The sequence below is a fragment of the Echeneis naucrates genome, chromosome 21 (genome assembly GCF_900963305.1).
Source record: "Echeneis naucrates chromosome 21, fEcheNa1.1, whole genome shotgun sequence".
NCBI classification, from domain to species: domain Eukaryota; kingdom Metazoa; phylum Chordata; class Actinopteri; order Carangiformes; family Echeneidae; genus Echeneis; species Echeneis naucrates.
In genome coordinates, this window is record NC_042531.1 from 10,585,379 (window position 1) to 10,608,902 (window position 23,524).

Consider the following 23,524-nt stretch of genomic DNA (forward strand, 5'->3'; position numbering starts at 1 on the left):
GTATTGTACATTACACATTAGTTTGCAAACACATGTAGTTTAACAGGGGACATCGAATAAAGGTTGAATACATTTGAAATTACTTTGCAAAGGCTAAACACTGTGGTAAGTGTGAAGAACTACCAGGTGGGCTCACCTCTTGAGCCGAGTCAACAGCATCTTCAACTTCATAAAAAAGGAAATTGTCACATGTTCATCCCATGTAAGGAAAGGGGAGAAGATAGTGATAGTATGGTTAGAAATTGGAGCTTCTGTGGTCATTCTCAGTGTCTACTTATTCCAGCAAATATCTTGCTATCAGTCAGAAACATGAGATGAAAAATGTTTTATTTGATCATGTCTTTCATGTTATGAATTTAAATCATTTTATTCAGAAATACTCATAGAGGTCATGGCTGTTTTATATTTTATAATACTAATACTTAAGGCTTGACCTGCAGCAGTAGGAATGATATTGTTGGTGTCATGTTACTGTTGGTGTGCATCCAGATCCACATTGTAAAGTTAAATGGCACAGCTTTGCAATATCAACACTTTACCTTAAAGCAGCTAAAAGGCCATGTTCTAAATATAGGTTAGGTTGGTGCTGTGATTAGTATCCTACAAAGAGACTTCCACCACTGACTCAACCTGTGGATTGAAGACTGCCAAGCCAGACGAAGCTGCTAGCTCTCCTTTTACCCTTTAAACACTCCTTTACATTTCACTCTGCATCAGAGAGATTTTTCCTGCCACAGGTCTGTGATTGGCTGCATGTGGGAGGACCTCCAGTCAAATGGATGTGTTTCGTAAAGTGCTTCTGATATTGTGCATTTAGGGTCGTTGGAGGATGAGAGTCACAGCAAGTCAAACTCCAGCTCCACCTCTCTACACAGACACATGGACAGCCATCACACTCAGGTAAACACACACAGATATTCACTTCAGACCACAAGCAGGCACTTAAGATCACAGTGACACTATATGTGTGTTATATTATCTCACTGAGAAGTGTAAGATGTTTTATTTACATGGAAACAAGCACAAATAGCTTTTTTTATTGTAACCCTTTGTTGTGTAACACAGAGAGCTTCACTTTAAATTTAAAATAGGAGTGGCGTGTAGCTACACGTGACATAGACAAACATCATTAATTAGGATTTTATAGTATATTATAGTGTTAGTATTTTGTTTTGGTGGTTGCTGACATTTTGAGTGGACTGAAAAGTGCCACCCTTTGAGCAACACATATCACTCATGACCTGCGAGCTTTCCCTTGCTTTGTAGACAAGTGTACAGTTACAGGATTGAATTTAATATCCTGTATACACGCACATGCTCTCATACAGGGATGTATACACACAAATAGATACAAAGGCTTGTTCAATGGTAATGATAACTTTTGAAGACATCTTAAACGTAAGAGCCAAATGAGCACACTTGGAAAACATGCATCTGAGAAAGTCTAAAGAGAGAGGAGATATTAAGATAGAGGGCTTCATTAGTTTCATCACACTCTCGTGGTCACGAAGTAGTCACAACTGGCAGAAAGTTCTCATGATGATCATTATGTGCTGTATCTTCACCTCAGGCAAAAACAGGAACTGAGTAGAATTTTCTCTTACAGAGACTAGAGTCCAACTCTTTGATTAATAGAAAGATGTAACTATTTATAGCTAAAGCAGCAAGAAATTTTAAGAAAGTATTTCACTCTTTTTATCCACTCTGAAAATACTCTCTTCAGTAGTTTATGTGTAAATACATTGTGTATCCTAGGCTATAGCAGTGGTTGAGGAGCAAAGTACGTAGTGTCCCACTTTGGGTGGCAATTCAGAACACATGATTCATAAGACACTGCCACTAGAGATGTGAAGGCACATGGTGTTCCCACTCCGCAGTCCTCAGGTTGACTAAATGTTGTGCTCATGCTTCCACAGCAGGGCTGAGCGCACAGACTGCATTGTTCCGACACCCGTCTATCTGTCTGAGATATAACAACAATTTGCCAGTACACTCTGTTTAAGGCCGTTTGCTTCCAGCTTCTGAGATAGAATGATGCACATTCCAGTTTCTGTTTTAATAGTCAATATTTTTGAAGGTGAAGGTTTTTCTCAGAATATGTGAACAATTGGACTGCTCTTGTTCCAAAATGATTCTCTGTCTTTCTTTATATCTTTGATTCCTTATGAGCTTGGCTGTTATTTTCACTCCCTCCTTTATCTTCCAGAGGGGACATCTCAACTTTTCTCCATTTGGTGCGGGGGCTGCCCTCTAAAACATCTAGGGGGCCCGGGGGTCTCACTGGAGGCCCTGTTCACATGTAGGGATGTGGTGAGTGTATGTTATGCCTTGCAACTCTCCACACAGATGGCAGTGTTTTTCATAGACCCAGTATGGGATCATGACAGTAATGACTTTCATTACATTACCAAAAAAGTTCTGTCTAACTTCAAAGTAATGTCCCACCTGAAGTCTACTTTTTTAGTACAAGAGACTTACTGTATGTCCTGTTGACTTCAGATGTGACTTTAAAGAATTTTTTGTTTGCACCATCAGGGAGAACAGAGTCTGTGCTCACCTTGAATTCATCAAAGTGGACATGATAAAAGATTTCAACATAACTTTGTATGTATTCATGACAAAAAATGTTGAATATAATATTCTGATCAAATTCACAGTATTTTTAGACATCCTTCGGTTATAAATCATGAAAAGCACTGCTTTTACAGCACTACATCTCACCTTTACCTCATCCCTAGACACTGAACTGGAATCAGATGGGTGATCTTCCCCGTCTCATGTTATGTCAGGGCCCAAAAATCTGATGCCTGAATCAGTGGCACTGCTGCTCCCAACACCCCATCCTCTTTATTATCCCTAATGTCTTGAAGGAAACTTCCACTCTGGGTTCTGCATGACTTTCGGAATCGGCCAGTGCAGACACTGTAATCTTGCTGTCCCATTTCAGGCTATTTCATTGTTTGCTCTTGAGTGAAGATGTTTATAAAATGCTGTATTCCAAAAATTCAGCAGAGAATGTTCAGCTCAGTGATGTGTTATAGGTTCTTTGAGGAAGGAATATTAGGTATACGATGTGTGGTGGTGTGAACCCTTTGGGAATTAAAAGGGTTTTTATTTAAACTCTGGTCTGCCATAAAGGTGGAAATGATTTTAATAGTAACCTCTGATAATAAAGCTGTAATGCGACAGTGTGACTGATTCAAGGTTGTATTTGTTGAGGAAAATAATACATAAAATAAGAAGGAAGTGTTTATTTTATAAATTGTGAAGTAAATGCATATTGTAGTGGACAATCGGTATTCCTTTCTCCTTTAATGCTGTGTTTGAATTAGCATATGTAAGTCTGCAGCAAAGAAGAGGTGGCATTTTGATTTTTGCTAATTCATCTGCTTGTGTTTTACGTTGCTCAATCATTTTTCCTCAGAGCCGCTTATCTAGTATCACTGTTTTCACTTGTCACTGGTCCTAATCATGAGGTGTACTGCCTTAGGCATCACTTTGGAAATGACATCATCTCATGAGTAAGATGGAAGAACTGTTACCTCGTATGTTTATTTATTGATACAATTGAATTGTTACAAGTGAAGCATTGAAAGATAGATTTTGTTCCTTTCTTCATTAATTCGGAGTGTTCTCTGGAGCATGATCACTATCATCAAGTTCATTCAAGAGATGGGAACAACTCTATGACCCAGAATACCTTTTAATTAGCTGCATTCCAGTCTGTGTTTATGCAGGATTATCAGGTCTAATGGGATAAATAAAGCAAAGGATGAAGGAAGCAGAAGGGGGTGGATAACTCAGTTAGGGACAAATAGGCTGGCTTGTTTTGGTTTTTGTAGTCAGTAGTCAACACCAGTCTAGACTATTTCGTTTGCTACTCAGAATAACAACACTTAGATGATGAGGAGGCCAACTGAGGGCATTAGTTTCTCTGCATGAATCTGATGAGTTCTCTAAAGTTAAACATATTTAACTTGGAACCATGCTAGTTTCTCTGAAATCCCCCTGCCATCTAACCTACGCCATGACATTTCCAGGAAAGAGATCAGAGAGATCATTGAACCTCACTATCTGTTCCTTTCTGCAGTTCCTCACATTTTGCAACATTGGCACACCAGTTCTTCGTGACTGTTTTAACTAAACAAAGAAGTGGTTTAATAGGTGCATCAAATCTACAGATCTTATTTTATTAAATCCAAGGGGTTATATTTGTGGAGGACTGTTGTTTCAGGTACCAGTGAGACAGAAACAATACTTACCAGGAAGTGCAGGTTTGAATTGCAATTGCATTGTTTGACAGCAAATCACCTTAAATAACCTGCCAGGAAAGTACACTAGCTCATATGTGATTCGACAACACAAAAACTGCAATGGTCCTCATTGCATGGGAGAAAAAATTGACCAGCATTAATCTCTTTTGCCTGACTCTTCTGCTTTGGCACTCCTACTCTGTTAACTGAGTGGTCCCATTCAAATGACTGCCCGAGTCAAGTTAGGCCAAACAGTTTGGAAGATATAATACAATTAAAAAGGCAATATAATTAAAATGATATGGACTTTCCTGTGTGTCACACATGTAACACATTGCAGAAGGACACAGTGTTCCTACTTGTCTACTGTTCCAATAGCTGGTGTTCCTGGCTGGCGCCAGTGCAGAGAATAGCCTGGCAGGGAGGTGTAAATTATGGATTAGGTCATTGAGCATTCCAGTCCATCTGAATGTGTGTGTGTCCGTTTGGGCGCATATGGTCACCAAAAGCTGTGGTTCTTAATACATGTGCAAGTACGTCAATTGGGATGGGTGGATTCTGCATTTATAGGTGTGTGTGTTTCTGTGTGCGAGAGTGAAAGAGAGAGGGAAAGAGTGCTAATTGTCAATATGTGTGTACGTGTGTGTGTGTGAGGATAGCAACTTCAAAAGGAAACAATCAAATTATATAAATAACCAAATTAAAGTAAGTTCTAATCTGTGATTATGTGAATGTCACTTTTCAGGTGGGTATTATATTTTTCATCTTGAAAGACCAGTAACAGTAGAATTATTTGACTGACAAATATTTTGTAATTAATGATAGGGCATCATTGAAAAGGGTATTTAAAATATTTTCATTACACACCACATTTTATTACCAGTTTTGTAGGAATTACTCTTGAAAAACTTCAACTTTACACTTTTAAGGTTTACGCCTTCATTAGAGTGTGATGTCCTGTGTCGGAAAGTTCTTTGAGACAGTGTAACACATCTTTCCTTTTGCAGTTTTCATGAAATTTCTTGACAGTAGGATAAATGCGGGGTAAAGTCATTCCAGCTTTATCTTTTAAATCTGATTTCGGAGCGTGAAGAGGCAGTTTTTTGCACGTAAGAGGCCATCAGCTGGCACCAATACCAGCTCCAGTTCCTAATGAGAGCTAAATCATCAGGGCTCAATCCTGCTGCCGGTATTACTGACAGAGAGAGATTGGAATTCTTTTTCTGATTGATTTACCTGAGTATTGACTGGTAGATGATTGATGGTGTGCTCAAAATAGACAACTGTGTGTGTGTGTGTGTCCGTTTGGCCCTGAGTTCCTGTGAGGAAGTAGAAGGGCCACTGCTCAGATCTTGGAGGATATTCAGCATGTGGGCTCAGAAATGAGTTGCTAAAACTGTCAGTCAAAGGAGGGATTCCCCCGCTGCTTCATGAAGCGGCTCTGCATCTCCCCCAGAATCATCTGTGTGTTGTTCATTAGAATGATTCATGATAAAACTGTGCCACCTTAAGAGGAGAAAATCAACCCACTGATCACATCACCTGTTTTGCAATGATGGATCAGACATCGTGCTCTGTAGATGGTAATCTGTACTGGAGACAAGATTAGAATATGATGTTTAAAATGCCTCTCATCTGTCTTTAGGCAGATTTTTCAGCGAAGAGGGGATGAGATTTTTTTTTTTTTTTTTTTTTTTCCGGCTTGTCATTCATCCTCTCCTCTTGCTGTTATCTCCGATCACAGCTTGGCCATTTCAGCTTCCTGTCATCTGCTCGTTTGTCAATTCAGGAGAAAGTCATTATTCAGTGCATGATTTGGATATTAACATTTTCTACAGTTTCCTGTCCTCTTCTTCCTTCTCTCCTGCAGCCGTTCCACGGCCGTTTACGTCTGTCCGCCAGGGATGAGACTTCCGCCCTGGGTGAGCTTCTGCGGTGGCGGCGAGTGCAGTGTGAGGGGCGGGACTGGAAGCCCCGTCCACCTCAGTCCCCACCCCTGCCCCCCACACTGCTCTGGACCAACAGGAAGGCCTCTCCATGACAAAGGCTGTGTGATGCGGACACATGTATTGGCTATGGAGTTCCCTCTCTTTCTCAACCAGACTCGCACAAGCTCTTTACATATTTTTAAAAATATGGACCAACTAACTTCAATACCCGGGGGCTAGGCTGAAGCTCCAAGCCCCACAGCATGAGGTAAACCCCCGGGTTGAAAGTCCTGCTTTCACAGTGACTTTAGAGGATGCCCCAACACAGATGATACAGGGTCTGCACTGTGTGACAGTTGTTATTCGTGAAATATGAGTGGAATGCAGAAGCAGCAGAGGTCTGTGCAGTAATGGGGTTAATGATCAAACATTTTACGAGTAAACTGTCAGAAGAATAATGATGATGACATTATTTGCCTCAGATCTTCTGAGATAAAATACGCAATGTTCATCACAGGATTAAAGAGCAAAGAAGCAGTGTTTTGTTTCATGCACTGCTCCACACGACGGAGCTCTGCCCCAAAACATGGTGCTGATTATACTTGACATGCTGTCCTGTGATGTTCCCATGAGCGCTTGTGTGTACACATCTCAAGTCTCAGACCTCTCTAAAGTTTACAAGTCAACCAACGCCTTTGGCCACCTCCAGTTTTTAGCATCAGAGTACTGGCTTAGACATCGGACCTTCTTCAGGAACTCAGCTCTCACTTAGCCTCTAATGTTTGGGCTCTGAGTGCACCTGCAACCCTGGCAATATGTGCGACAAGGGATTAGTGTAACCTCAGAAATAGCCCTAGGTGCACTTGTTTTCCCCATTGTTTCCAGCAGCCTTTGAGGAACAAAACCTTGGCCAAAATGCAACTACTGCACTTATCTTTGAAAAGGGATCTAACAAAAAACAGCTTTGATCAAAAGGATAAAAGTAAGACTTAAAGAACAAAGCTTTAGCTGTGAGGTATATAGTTCATGTTGTGAACATGAAACTCTGTGCCAAAGTGACAAAACTTGTGAGAACTAACAAGTATAGTTAGAAAAACTGACATATACAGTCGTCCCCATAGTCTGAAATATGTACTGTCTGATATAAATGACCAAATCAAAGCTTTTACTGGTTCGGTGATAACCACCTCTAAAGACAGACGAAATAAAAAAAAAAAAATGAAATAAATCCCACAGTCTACACTTGAAAAAGTAGCAGCTCAACTTTCATTGCGTCTCACTAACAATTGAACAGTTTTATGTGTGCGGTGTAGTTCAGGAGACTGTGTAGAGCTCAGGAACTCGTGCACAGATGAAATTTATTGTACAGATTCCTGCTGTGAGGGCAAGTCCTCGCTGACGGCCATTACCTGCCATGCCCTCTCTTCATCTCCTCTCCACACTTGGCCCTGACAAACTGACCCCTTTCCCAACGTGCCCCGCCCCCACTGCAACTCCCAAATGGATCAAACCGGCTCTACGGGTGTTTCCATGGTAACCACTATGTAAATCGTGACTAATGGCGTATGTTGTAGCTTTTACTATGGTAGGAAAGCACAGAGATTGAAGTGAAAGATGAGGAAGAGATGAGCTAATACTATCTATGATGGTGAAACTGAGATTTAAGAATGTCTTGGGTTAGATGCAATGACAGGTAAAAAGAAGAGGTTTATTTTAAAATGTGAATATCTTTTTTTCAGAATGATTGTCTATGGCTATGAAATTCTTTATACTCTATTTAATATTATTTGCTTTCCCCTCTTGATCCTACTTTTCTGTTCCTTCGATGCAAGGCAGATGTCTTCATTGTATTTGGATATTTTATTGCACAGTGTTTATGTGGTGTCGTGTTGACTTCTGTAATGGGCTGGGTGTGTTTCGACAAGGTGTTTGATCTTTGAAGATCAGTCTGAATTGTTAGAGCCACAAGGTATCAATAGCTCTAATTGATTTCTCATTCCCACTGATCACCCACAATGTGTCTGATTGATTCAGCCTTACGAATTAGCATCACCGTCACAGGATCGATCTCAGCTGCTGTCGATGCGTGAAGGTGCACGAATATTCAAGAAGAATTAGACGAGACCATTCATATTCAGAGTTGACAAAATCAGCTAAGCTGCATTTTTCAACTCACTGGCTGAATGTATTAATGCTAGTTTTTTGTTTCACTGCCTGCACACATCAATAAACCTTGTGTATTTTATGACTGTAACATGCACCTGAATCTAAAGAGTGTACCAGGACTGCTTGATGTTATCATCTTCAAAAGTTATATATGCAGTCTATTTTTTTTCTAGCAAGTCAATAATGATAAATGATTGATTTGCCACGTGATTCACACCTTGTTTGCTGTGATTGGGGTTGCATGAGAAGAAGTGCATTGCAGAACTACTGTCCGATATTTTTATCATGGTACAATGCACGGAAGGATCAAGCTCTTGCTGTGGTCAACAAATCAGACAGGGACCGAGATCAAGCTTGTCAACTTTGCCCATGAAAGGGAAAGTGTGAATTTCTAGAATTTGTCCTTCGTTCTTGATCAGGGTTCAGGTTAGTCATGTGTATAAAGATGTTTACTGAAGTCGTGAAATTAAGATATGTTTGATATCATTGCTTTTTATGTTGCATGACCACGAGGTGGACCTGGCCCTCTTACAAAGTGCTCATGCTGAAAAGACTTATTTTGTTTTGGGGTTTTTGTTTTTGTTTTTTTTGTTTTTTTTTTGGGGGGGGGACTGTCTAATGTGAAGATCTGCTTCCCACTGCACTGTGAATCATTGCACTGTCCCCTGTTTCTCATCAAGACGCACGTCATTTATCCATTTCCACCTTTACATATCAGCTCTGCCATATGACCTAACTCCATCTGTCATTAGCAGACCAAACCGTGGCAGCCAGAATACTGCCAGTCATCTTTGTTAGTCAGGAACCCTCTGCTCCCAGATCAGCTGTCTGGTGCTATAGCCAGTGCTGCATGGCCATTCTGTTGTCCCAGTCCGTGTATAGTTGTCCAAAGAGACACAATATTTTAGCACCTAAACAGAGGTATCTCACTGCCTTTCATAGTGTTGTTTTTTATTGTAATCTTTCTTTTATACATACATGACATACAGTATGTTTAAATCTGCATACATATGTGTTTGTGGAAGAAGAAAAGATCGTATGTGGTATTTCATAATTATTATGTTCCCTATGTTTTATAAGTACTGCACCTGTACAGCAATAAAGCACAATTGTGTCAATGCCAGTCTTTTTGTGGGTGTGGGCGTGTGTATCTGTGGATGTGTGTGTGTTTATGTAAGCCATGCAGATTAATAAAGTTGTATAAAATAGAGAAAAATAACGAAGTAGAAGTTCTTGTCAGTACTGAAATTTGACAGCACACGCTTTTTTTTTTTTTTTTTTTTTATATTTGATGTTTAACGGAGAAGTGGACGAACATGAGGGGACACAACAGTTTAGAAAATGAACTTTTTTTATTTTTTATGGGAAAGAAAAAAGTCTCTCCCGTGAAAACCGTGATCAGTCGTTTAATATAAATATATTTGGAATTGTTGATGTTTGAATTGTTCCTACCTGCAAAGCATTTAGGAAAGGACAGAAATCCCAGGAGCAATCAACATCTGTATAGGTCGATGCCACAGGTAGGCGAAGCAGCTGTTTGGGAGGTTTACTCTCTTTGTGGGCCCCAATATAATGGCTGAGTGCTGATATGTCCCATGGTGACAGGCTGAAGTTATTGTATTTCAGCTGGAGCAAATTAACCTTGTCTTCCCACATAAATAACCCACAAGAGTAACTTGGAGGAATGTTTTCCCCAAGTAGTCATCACTAAAAGGCCTCACCTCAGTGTGGGTTCCTGCTTTTGAAGTTTATGTCAGTGTGTGTCACAGTAAGCAGTTTCTCCCAGAGTAAGTAAACAGCTGTTAGCGCTGACACTGGCTATGTGGCAATAACAAAGCTTACAAATAGCTCTTTTATGCTTCCACCAACATCTGGGATTCTGTAGGGTTAGAAACAGTCTTCTGTAAGTTGTTGTCGGGCAGCACCTACTTTTTCCAGCTTGGTCTTGTTTTGAAACTTGATGTGACAAACCACCATTTATTAACTAATATCTTGTAATATCTTTTGAATGTTGGCTTCCCAACAGCAGATGCCCCCCCCCCCCCCCCCCCCCCCCGAAAAAAAAAAAAAATCATCTTGATGTGGACAAACTGAAGAAGATAAATACAGGAGGATTTTTTTTATATGCCCCCTGGTGCTTCACCATGTACACTCCTCTGTGGGTTGCACCCTTCCCCACTTACACAAATTATTCAACAAAAGAGAAAAACAGCATCATTATTTTTCTTTACTCTTTCCTTTTCTGCCCTGTTTCCTTGAGATTATTGGAATAACTCATTGCAGATGGAATCACAATTTAATGTTATGAACACACATCATCTCTGAAACAGTAAAGTCAGATGATTCTTTTCTTGTGCTTGTCACTGAAGCTGAACTTGAATGCAGTCAGAGCTGGAGGGATGTGATTTGTTTGGTGTTATGTGCAATGTTATCTCCACACAGTGAAAATGGAGCAAAATGAGCAAAAGGGTGATGACTTACAGAAAGTGAACAGAACTGAATCAATACCTCATTTTTTTTTCACCAAGCATCTGATTGGACAGCGTGGCTTTATAGATATAATACCGCCTTTTGATGTGGTATTCTCTTGACTGTGTTTTGTCTTTTCCAGGAGGGGGAAACCCAACCTGCCTTTGCATGTATCAAGTAGGCCTAGGTGTGTTCAAGGTAAACAGAGCTTCAAAATCAATGACGTAAGCCAGTTCAGTTCAGGTCAGGGCTGTGGGCCAGAGAAGTTAAGAAGACAACCTTTCGTTACTTTCAACTCTTTCTGATATTGCTCGTTTTAAAAGCCAACACAGCTGAATACACAGTAGAGCTGTTGCCATCGCCCTGGATGCCTGTTTACTATGTCAGATGATGCACATAATGATTTTATCACTGCTTCCCAGCATGTCGGTTATGATTAAATAACCTAGTGCACATTTGTTCAGTTGTCTGACAAGACAGGGCAAACTGTATCAACTCTGCTGTGAATTCAGCTGCATTAGATACAAAAAAGGCACAACTGACAGCTGATCATACAGCTCACCTGCTTTCATTAACTTGTATTTATGTTGATTTTGTCAGGCTGTGTCATCATAAGATACTGGTCACCTGGACTGGCAGTTGTGTGGTTTGCTTTGTGAATAGAAGGTAAAGAAGAAGATATTAAGCCATTTCTTGTTTTACTGTTTACAGAGTCTCACACACAGGAGGGTTTTCTCATTTTGCCCCCGGTAGGAGTGGCACTGGGGCCACTTTGTCATTTATTCCAGGTTGAAAAGGTCCACCATTACACGGCAAGAGGGGGGTAAATAACCAGGAGGTAATCTTGACCAAACTGCCCCCTGATGCTGCAGCAATAAGCCCTTAATCAAACACACAGCCCCTTCCCCTCAGTCCTCCATTTAGGGCACTAAATGTGTTCACCTTCGCCATATAACCTCTGTTCCTCCTGATTATCTTTGGTCTCCATCACTCCCTCAGGGTTACTTTAGGGAGCAGTTGGTACCCAGGTGTGACCCTGTCCATAAATAGTAGTGGGTCTGCGTTTTAAGGGTAGATGGTCGAGAAGAAAGCTATAAAAGAAGCTGAGGGGAAATGATGGGCATGTTGACTGGGCTGATGTCTTTTAGTGTGATAGCAGCAGAGAATGGACATTGTCTTAAAAAAACAACAACACGGGCAAATGTGAAAGGATTCTTTTTCTGCTTGTATAACCTGTGTTTGCCAGTCCAATTAACCAAGTTAGCAAACCATTTTATGCACTGAAAGGCGTGCAAAGGATGTGCTCAGGAATATCAACCATCTTATTTATAATGGCACTATTCCAAAAAAAAGTCTCATTGTCAATAATAATGTTCCATTTTCTTTCGCTGCTACGTGTTTACTAACAAGTTAGCTGGCAGTTACAGCTGGCAAATTTTATCTGTAATGTTAATCAGCTTTACCTTTACGCATGACTTCCCCTGTATGACTGTGTTGCTCCACATTAACTCTCAGACATTTAGCCAAGCTTATCACAGCAGGGTACTTTTCTTAATATACAACAGTAATATCCATCTGTAGTAACATCAGAGTGAAGCACACAGTTTTAAAATCTATTTGCAGGGTTGGTTGTCCTTTGTAGGAGTCCGTTTCATGGAGGCAGCTTCTCAGAAAGGTGCCCTGTGAACAGGTCGTGCTTGTTGACCAATCACACTCTTCCTTTAAATGTATCTTCTTTGGCCTCTGGTGACATCCACCAGACAAAAGAAAGCTCGTGCCACGCCACCAGAGGCACTCAAACAATAGAATTGTACATTTGAGTTGAGTGTGTTTAAAACGTGTCCGCTGTGAGGGGAATATTCCTCGGGGCTGGTGCTGGGGGAGCTCACAGTGGCAGCAACGCCTGCTACATTCATATATCATAGAAAATATGCTTTATATAATGATAAAGCAGGTTTTACACAGATGATAGCTTCCAAACAGGGTGATTTCAGTAAGGATTACTCTGTGCAGGGGTGATAATGCTGACTAATTATGCTGCAGTATGTCTTTTTCACCACATGTTGTCATGGCAGACCGTAGGTGTCAGTGATAAATGATTCGCTGCTTTGTTTTCATTGAGCATGCTGGTTCACCTTAACCTCAGCAACTCTCAGTCAACTCGGAGATGAGATAGCTTCATTTGTGTAGTGAAGAAACATTCAGTAAACAAGTGTCCAATAACTTTTGTTGCCCTGGTATTTGGGACATGTGTTGGAATGATTGTACCTCCCACACAGCTCTTTCTAAAATGATGCAAACCCCAAATCAAAGCTGAGACTTATCACTTTAATGTGCTGATGCTGATGAAAAACATCAAAAAGTCTTAACAAGGGAATGTTTTTTCTCTCCTTTTTCCCATTTCCAGTCTTCTGGACCTCTGCCGTCAGACAAACAAAGGAACTGATGTTTCAAATCAGTATTTGCATCATTTCTTTCTGAACCAGACCAGATGGTGGTTGTTCCTTGGAAGCACTGAACAGAGTTGGATTGTAGGAATGTTTGGGAGTGGGGTCCTACTTCATTAGATCTGGACACACTGAGAAGGATGAGACAAGGTATCGATCACACATCCTCGTTTTGGTCTACAAACCACCTTTACGCATCCACAAGAGACCCTGACTTACAGTAGTGTTTGTCTTTGTGTCTATATGTTGGAGAGGAAGCAGAGGAACGCTCCCTTCTGCGACATTTCAAAGGCCATGAAACACAGGAGTAAACACAAATCCCACCGCTATTGATTACTTGAGCACTGGTGGAGGGTTTGTAGTTTTATGTTGACTTATAAACAGCCTGGGGAAATGACATGCTCCAGTCTGATTGATGTTGTGAGGCACAGGTTAGAAAGGTTGTTCTCACCAGCTTTATGGGAGCTATAGGATTAGGCTTATACTTGTAACATAAATGAAGGATGACTGCTCCTTTCCAAGCATTTAAAGAGCCCATAATATCCATCCTCCAACCCGACTTTGCTCCCCTCCCTAACCTCATTATGCCCTTTGCTGCTGTCCTTGTCCTCTTTTCCTCTATCCTCCATTTGGTGTTCACAATCCTGCTTTGACCCTCGCTCTTGTTTCCTTTTCACCTCTTCAACAATTCCTCACAAAGGCAAGAGCTTCTGAGTACAGCTCTCTGAGAGTGTGGAAATCAATAACATCATCTCACTGTCTCAATTTTCAATTAGCAGCTTTGAGGTCTATCCCTCCAGACACATCTATCACATGTGATCAACCTTTGAAACACAATGCGACACCATTTGTGGCCAAGAAAACTTTATTTATATTCTTTTTTTATATTTTTTTATTATATATTTTTTTTATATATTTTATATTCTTAAAAGTAATAATATTTTCATGAATCTCGATTACATCTGAATGTATAACCTCGAGAAATATCCAGCTCAGCAGACTGTCACTGCAGCTTGTCCAGTTTTTTGCTGTCATACTTCATGACAGTACCAATACACAGTGCATGCAGTATTTTCTGTTGCCAAATGTGTGAGGTTGCACCTTTATAATAAAATGTAATAAAATTACTTTTTTTTTTTTTTTTACTATCCTGCCGTGCCCTGTGGAGACGATGCTGTCAGCTCTGACGACAGGTCCTCCTTCCTCAGCTTTGATTTTACAGTCTCTTGCTGGTGCCTCCCTTTCCACTATGTGGCCAAAATGGTGTCCATCCTTCTTTCCATCCATTTACACTTTCTGTTGGTTGTTACGAGTGCACCATCAGGGTACTCATATTGCTCTGCTTATTCCTGTAATCACCACTGTGAATGCACTGTGAATGCTAAATGAGTGATAAATTTGTCAAGAGTGCTTACCTTCTCAATTCTTTTTCCCCCAATTCCAATGAGCCCATGCCCAAATGCTTTTCAGAAAACGGAAAACAAGGTGATAAATCATTGGCAGTAGATTGGTAACAGTAGATGATCCCGTCTGCTCCATCTCTCAGTGAGGGAGCGGCCTCTGAGCCCTGCCTCCTCTCCCTGCTCACCCAGCTCCGAGCAGATCAGCAGACAATTACTGCTGTCATTGACGGCAGAGCTAATTAACACAGCAATTAACGAAGCTCTAAGCTATTGATGGGGTAAGATGGATGGAGCCACATTTTCCTTCATGCAGGCTCCAGAGCATTCACATATACGTGTATGCACACATCTGTCAGGTGAGGTCCTCAGAGGGGCATATGTGGGAACAATTAGCTGAATGGTGTCTGTAACGTGGCTGCAGACATGGGCTTGTGTTTTGTACATTTACCAAAGACAGCAAACGGAATGGAGAGATGAATCACCTCTGTTTCTGAGCCAACATCTGATCTCAGATGTGATGTTTCTCTTTCATAGGAATCAAGGAAATTGACAAAATAACATGAAAGTGGGTTTCCTGGGAACTCTCAGAAAATTATGCCAATAACCTCTGTATCGTTTCCATGGAAACGTGAGGCCCTGTCAGCGCAAACACAACCATATTGCTGCAATGCTGCACCCCCACCCCCCACCAGCCCTGTTGTTTCTCCAAGGACTTGTCTTTGCTCTGTGTCATATTTACATTTACAACCCACATACAAACATATGGCGCTACAGAAGGAAATTCCTCACTGCATTCTGCTTTGCGTGCATACTCTGCAGGGGTTTGTAAAAATACCCAGCGGCTCCATGGAAATGGACATTTTTAAGGTGAAATTCATCACGCATTCCATGAATTTAGAACAGTTGCATTCTTCAGTAAAATCTCAGGAACATGCAAAATATTCATCAAGGACAGCAGCCTGGTCAAAAGGGAGACTGGGAAATGTTTCTCAGCTTCCTCCCCATGGGCCCCGCCTTTGTGCAGTGGCCAAGCTTTCTTCCTTCATTTGTTACTGCTCTCAGCGGTAAAAGGAAATATTGGAGAAAACCTCAGACCATCTATACCCCCCTTTTCATTTGAGGAAGAAACTATGAAAGACATACAGGACAAAAGTTTGTTTTTCAAATCCCTGAAATATATATACTCCACATGTGTTTAATTCAAATTGATCTGAGCTCCCCTCATGTCCACAAACCACCAAACGTAAATGACAATCAGCACGGCACAGTCCAAGAGCAGTTTCAATCAAGTCTTGCTTAACTATCCAGCCAGCCATTCCAGCTAATTAAATCTTATAATTGCCCTACTTGAAGAGGTATAAGTAATTTAATTAGTATGGTTGGCTCTTCTTCATGGCTTTTTTGTCATTCTAATTTACCTTTGAATCATTTGCAGGCCATTTGCATTTATTGTTTGTCAAAAAAAATTAAGGATTAAGGCCTAACAAGCACCCAGACACATGAGCACACACCCATACATATGCACAAATCTATATTCAAGTGGGCGATCCTGCTTTAATATGCATGGGTATGTATACTGAATATGTATGTTGGCTATTGTGCAAATGTTTTAGGCACTTAAAATAATCTGTTCTAATTTAATGCCAAGAATAGATTTTCTTTATCAGTTGAATCAACAAATTAGAAGTATCTGTACAATATTTGCACACAGAATAATAGATATGCAGTTAAATACTACTAGTATTTTTTTTTTTTTGGTAATCCAGTCCTCCATCTATTCACTCTGTTTCCACATGAGACGCACATGAGCACTGACACCACGTCACGTCCATCTTCTTATCCGAGCTCAGCTTAAGCCCAACCAGAGCATCTTTACTAGATCTGTGAATTAGTATACGTCAAGCGCAGCACAAGACTTTTTTTTTTTTGGTCCTTACTTGACACAGACACAAAGTGGACACAATCAGTCCTCTTTCAGAGATGTTCACGCTTTAGCGTACTGCTACGGAGAAAAAAAAACCTCAGAATGAAATATTTTGTGGTGGATTGTCATATTGTCTACGTATAACAATTATGAGAAATCCCAACACAAACATGGAGCGATCAGCTGATGCTGAGTTTTTACTCAAATTTTCTGCACTCCATCTGGCAGGGACACACGACGGGGCAGGGTTTGCGAAGGAAATGAAAAATGTGAAAAAAAATTCAGATGTTCAGCAGCTGTATGATGATTTTATGGCTTTTGAGCGCGTTGCTTCCTCTTTATTTGAAGTACCTTATCTAGTTCAAAAAGAAACACCACAGTGGGCAGTTGTGTGTCTGCTCACTTGCCAATTAGCACAAGTGTTTTTTATTACAAAAAAGCAGAGCAGCATATCAAAGCGGATTCCTGAGACTCAAACGCTTTGTGCCAAAGTTCAATCAAGACTAAACTGTTTCTATATTTTTGCCATTGCTGCCAAGAATGGTAAAACTGGCATCATTGTGTTATTGGCTAATGTTTTCAGTGACCATAAAAGAGAAGTGTGGAGACTGTGGCAGTTAAAGAGCCTCCACCTTGAAACTGTGGTCACATTTTAACTTCCTATGCTGTTCCTGTTCTTGACATGTCCTCAAAAATAAAAACCACAATATCTCGTTTTCCATTGTTTTGCCACGGTGAGAGAAAGATTGTGGCCTAAGAGCTAACAATGTCAGGAAATAATTTTATTATGAGTTTGTTTTGTTGCAGTAGCTCCAGTCAAAGAGCATTTACACAACACCTAAATACTCAACAGTGAAGTCCTCATCTACAGCATTTGTGTTTAACATCTGCATCCTGCTCATCCTCATGAGTGGTAATACACAACCTTTACCATTCAAGCAGCAGCATAAAGCAGTCCTCCCAACTTTGTTGCATGGAATGGCTGACATGACACGAGAAGGTCACCTTGCTCTATTTGGATAAGGTGTTGAGAAGCACTCAAACTTATGTTTGACACTGTGCCAGGGGGCTCGTCGTTCCCAGGTTGGGAACAGAACGTTATGCAGCCAAAGCAAGTTTAATTTGGACTGCTTAGCACCCTGCGTTCTCCAGAGCTGTCAAAGCAGCACAGAGAGCAGCCCTTCCTCTCAGTCAGCTGAGGTACATGATGAGGAATCGACTGTGCGCACACATACACACAAAGATTAAACATAGACCAAGACACAGTGTTCCTTCCTCAGAGCAAATACCTGACCTTTCTTCATGGGAACATTTTTGGTGAAAGAAGCAAAATGAAAGATTCTTTTACCGAATCGAATATTAGCTATGAGCTATGACGACATTAAGAAAGGGAAATTCTCTTTGAGTAGTTCTTCTTCTTCACAGATTCTGCTTGCGTAGCTGGTGACACATTTCTCATCTGTGTGTATTCATAATCAAAAACACATGCGCAAATACATGTATAAACCAATCTTACTACAGTTCATGGTCATGTGATTTTCATAGCTGAAGAGAGCGATAACACGCAGCCTTATCTGTAACCATGACAACACACTGGATCCACTGTGGGCCCTCTGACGCTTGTTCTGAATTGGCGAAGTGTATGAATGGTGCTTAGATAGGAGCAGAAGCCTGCTGCTGCGGGAAAATCTGAGATAGCAGGACCTCTTGATGATTCAGGAGATTTCATGTTCAAATCCAGAAGGATTTGTGTTTCTGTGTGTGTGTGTGTGTGTGCGAGCATGCATGCACTTGTGTTTGTTCTGATGACCTTAGACTGTATTGTTCATGCTAATCTCAAAATCTGCACTCATCTGAAGGGTAACAATAATGTTTGCCACCGGATGTTGTGAAGAGGAGCTGTGTGGAATACACAGAAATAACCACGACACACTGCTGTCAGTGATAGTGAGGCTGACTGCTGTTAAACGTAATCTTTTTTTTTTTTTTTTTTTGAGTCAGTCATAACATGAGGCCCCTCCGCCACCCCTCCCTGCTGTCTGCCATCCTCCACAGACAGCAAGGTCAGCCAGAGAGCACCATAAAGAGGAGGAGAACTTGGTCATTAAGTTACTCTAAAGTTCAATCAGATTCAACAGGGGCCCACCAGTGTGTGTGTGTGTGTGTGTGTGTGTGGTTAAGAGAGAACGAGAGGGCAAAAGAGACTGAGATTTTCAGATTGTGTCTAATAAGCTGACCCTGAAGCAGAGTGACCCCAAGGTCAAAACAACAGGAAGGAAGTCACATGACCCATTCAGCCCCACAGAGAGGAAAAAAGGGCTGGAGGGGGGTTAAAAAATGGAGAGGGAACCACAGAGTGGGAGTCAGAGGGTGAAGGTTTGGGATTTGCTCTCTGTTGTTCAGCCTTGTTTTTCTCAGTCAGTCTGACGCAGGTGTCTGCAGACATGTCTGCTGTCTGTCCAGATGTGTTACAACATCAGGATCACTACTGAGAAAACATGAGGAGGAGAAACCAGATTTGGAACAACTAGATTAAAAAAAAAAAATCATTTGTTTATCTTTCATGCTTTTACTCTGTGCTTCATATTCTCTTGGAGCCTCCATGAGATGCAATATTTGTTACAAAGACAAAATAAAACAAAGAGATGATGCAATATTTAGAGTATTACAGCAGGACGTGCTGGAACAGAGGACAGTTTGATGCTTGTCGAGAAACTGACTTGGCTGGATGGTGGAGGGGACACCCGGGGCAGGAGGGGGGGGGGGGGGGGGGGGGGGGGGTAAGCAGCAGTCATTAATGACACATGTTATCGGTCCCCCATGTCCTCATGGAGGGGTCGTGTGATATTGGGTCACATAAAATCAGCTTTAAAGAACTGCTGGTTTATTGGCAGGATGTTAAACTTTGGCCTTTCTGTGAGTCCTGTGTGGCACATCTGTGAGATCACACCGGACAGGGGGCTGACACCAGGATGGAGCATATTCCTGCCCTATAGTCACAACAATTGTTTCTACCATTTTGAAAAAGTCTGAATTTGTATATTTGATAGATATATTTTTAACCACAATTTATTCAAGCATGTATCCTCTAAATGATCATCCTGAACAAACAAAAAAGCACTCACTAATTCCTTCTTCAGAAAAGCAAAACAGACAGTTTTCTTTAGCCAGTAACAGGCAATGTAATAAAGTGGATATGAGACCAATTTCCCTTTTTTTTTTTTTTTTTTCCTTTCTTTTTTTACGCATATTTTAGTCGTCTACAGTCATGTGTGTGGCCTCAGGGCTCTGTGGTTTTTCAGCGGACGTTACAGAAACAAGAGTGAATCAGGTTTTTAGTTTTTGCAAACTATTTTCAGCTGTAGATTGACACACTGCTGATACGCTGGTATCTGGATAGTGGATGGTAGTGGATGTAGGATCAACTCAAAATAGACTTCCTAGTGTCTCTGTTCACCACCAAGAGGGAACATTTAAGTTGACGGAGGTGCGTGTCACAGAAGAATATGCTTTTTCAAGCTTTGGGTGACTGATTGTTGATTTTGGAATTGTTATGGTTCCCTAATAAGAAAAATAAACCTCATGTCACCTCATGTGTCCTCGCTTTACATAATGCTGAAAACATTTAGTCTGTTATGGGTCATGCCATACCGTACCCTGCTGCTCAGAATAGATGCAAAGTAGATTTTTCCCAGACAGCATTGCATAACACTGGATAAATTGGTCACTGTACTGTGAGAACTTGTGCCGACTAGAAATTAGAGCAAAACAGCTGAGCACAGGGAGTGTGTCAAATTCTGTTACTGCATAATGTATTCAATTCTCTATCTGCCAAAGCGATGGTTACTCAGCTGCAGCAATGCACAGCGGTGTATAATTCAGTGAATAACATGTGAGCCTGATGGAGTCATGCAGCCACCCAGTGACTGTAAAGCATATTTTTATATTAGTGTGGTTATAACCGCAGCTTTTAACCGACACCAACCGGCATTTAGTGTAATTTAGAAATAATGTGAGTGGTATGTGGAATCTCCCAGCCTCTCAGGCAGCAGCTTTGTTTGGGTGTCAGTGCAGCTCTGCTCTAGTGTTTCACATATACCCCATGGCTGTATTATCTCTCCACTCTGTCTACACTGATAGCGATCTACGGAAGTCTTTATGACTTCCGTTATGGATGAATAATCATTGTGCTCAGGCTCAGGCATACACATAGACTCGTGCACCTTTTTGGCTACCACGTCCTGTGTCCAATACAGGAAGGACACTATTAGCTTCATGAGCAACTGATGGGACTGATGCAAGGGGTGAGGGGGGGGACGCAGTTCAGGACAGGATGAGGTCAGCAGTGCTATGGTTTCGTAAGCGCTCAGTATCCCTTACTACTCTGACCTTAAGACATTTAGAAATTGAGTGTTTGGGGGGTTGTGACAAAATGTAGAGGACTTGATGGATTGAAAGATAAAAACATGGATGAATTATGGGAAATGTCAAAACCGAGGCTTTTGCACTAAAATCGGTCACACAGCATGTGTGGAGACTGATAGCTAGCTCAGCAGACGGAGAGTGAAAATGATATTGTTCCGGGCAGGATGTAGCGGTCAAGAGGCTCTCTGACTGAGGACACACCACGGCCAAAACACTCCATTACAACTGGCCTGACCTTCAACCCGCCACCACTGTAAGGGAGACTGCTGTTTGCATGGATAATTATCAAGGTCTTAGTGGGCGTGCACGCACCAAAGGCCGTCTCCACAACAAACAACAAAAGCGTTGACTTGGACAGCAACAAAACGTCCGTTACGCCACTTATCAGCTGCCCAATGATAATTATTGTGTGTTCAGTCGTGTGTCTATCCCTCTCTGTGTGCCAATGTCCGGTGTGTATGTTTGTGCAGCAGATACCTGCAGGGTGCAGGTAGTCCAAACAAGGTCATGGTGTACTTTGGGATTTCTAAGTGACCTGGAGGCCATAAGAGTGGCAGCATCTAAGTTCAATGGAGATCAGAAGAGTTTGCTATGCCTCCACACATTTTGAGTATTTCAGGTGGAGCGACGGGGCCTTGTGGTATATCGTTGGTGGCGGAGGGGTAAACTCACCGCGCTCTCATTACCACAGAGAAAAATAGAAAACACACATGCGCACGGATTTCTGTAAACACAAACACATCCCTCTCACTGTCTCTTTCTTTTACGCACAAACACATTTGCCCAATCCTGCCCTCAGCACTTCTTTGTTCCACTGAGCAAGTGGGTTTAAAAACAAATGACGTGCTTGGCTTTTTATTATGTTCCGGACACTGTTTTTCCTGAGGCTGGAATGCGGACAGGAATGTGTTGTTGCTCTGCTAGCGCTCAAAGGGAGAAAAACCTATCATGCTATCATGCTCTAGTGAAAAGAAGAGAGCCAATGAAATGCACCCAAAGAAAGAAGAGAGAAACAGATTGAGGCAGGGAATTCGTCGGAAAAAGGGAGAGGAAAGGGGCTGAGGCCAGAATAAGTTGCAGAAAAACAGCCCATTACTATTAGGAGTTACCGGGGAGTAGTAAAATCTCCTCTGAGTTGTGGGAGCGCTTTGCTGCCTTTCACTGGCCTTTTCTCTCTCTGTGTCTTTGTGTCTCTGGTTTTCATTACAGCTGTTATGATGCTCTTAGCTCAGCCCGGCCAACACTTGCATAACTGCCTGCCTCTTATTGGTCTGCTAGTCCAAACCCTGCTCCTGCAGGTCTGGCTCTCTTTTTTTATGTACAGTCCTAATATATCTGTGATCCATCAAGCCCACATGGACGTCAGTCACACTCACACACAAAGCAAAAAGCAGACGTGTTAATCTTTTTTTCCTCGAAGGTGTTCAGTTGTTGCTCACAGAGGATTTGTGTAAGGAATTTAAACGGAGCATTGGAACAATCAGTTTATTAAATTAGGATAAAAGTAACATTGTATCTTTCTATGGCTTTAAAGATAACAGACAAGTTATTATTATATACTTAAATTTTATCACAAACTCCTAGTCTGACCTAAAAGATAAATCTGATTTATTGGAATATTTGCAAATAATAAGTAGTCTGACAATTCCAGTTACATTTAAAATGGCCTGAGAAGAATCATTTAGCCTCCACCGTCCAGATCAGAACAAATATACAGTCACTATTATGAGAAGCCTTCTGTGGCAGAAGAGTTAGAGTTTGAACACTGATAAGGCTCTTGGTGAAAGATAATATCCAATTCAAGATGGTTCAGAGGAAAAGCTAGTCTGTCTCAATAAAATGGACTCACCAGAAAATAATCTGTGCCGGAAATATAAAAGCAGCGCTCTCTCAGTTTGTCCTAAAACTGGCATATTGCTGGGAACACAAACACATAGCAACAAAATAATTCACGTGGTAGTTTAGATTTCTCCCACCAAACAGCGTAGCTCCTCAGCAACATGAAGAAAACTGTTTTCCAGGCAAAACAGAGGTGCAGTGAATGCTGTGTTAGGTTATCTTGATCGGCCATTGATTGTGCAGTTGTTGGAGAAGTGCCACATGATATCGACGCTCCTCTTTGATGGTTGGCATATGAGGTCGGTCCGCACAGCACAGATGTCTTTTGGGATTTAGGGCATTTAGGGGATTTCTCTTGCTGTAGCCTGGAGGCCAGCAATTTCACAGAGAGTGACTGCACGAAGAATGTGCAATTTTATCAAATCAATGAAAATCTAAATATTTGAATATTTAATTTTGACTTACTTTAAATTTGTAATGATACAGTATAAATAGTGAGTCTTTCTGGGTGTAGATCAGTACAGGCAATCACAATCATGGGAAAGATGCCTGACTGACAATGGCACACTGTGTGAGTGTGTTTTCTAATCACCAAAATTAAAACAAAAAAGGCTACAAAAGAAAAAAAACTGCTCTTTTCACAAAATGAATCTATGAACAAAATAAAAAA

At 41.2% G+C, this 23,524-nt stretch overlaps 1 protein-coding gene across 2 annotated transcripts in view; it reads left to right on the forward strand.

The window, feature by feature from the left end:
• Positions 1-6,281, forward strand: part of myo16 (myosin XVI) — an 84,224-nt gene extending 77,943 nt beyond the window's left edge. For both annotated transcript variants that reach the window (XM_029492897.1, XM_029492896.1), the window contains exons 34-36: positions 818-900; positions 2,207-2,310; positions 6,124-6,281. In XM_029492897.1, the coding sequence (XP_029348757.1) occupies positions 818-900; positions 2,207-2,254 (131 nt within the window). In that variant the 3' untranslated portion in view covers positions 2,255-2,310; positions 6,124-6,281. The remainder of the gene's footprint in view (positions 1-817; positions 901-2,206; positions 2,311-6,123) is intronic.
• The last annotated feature ends 17,243 nt before the right edge of the window (positions 6,282-23,524 follow it).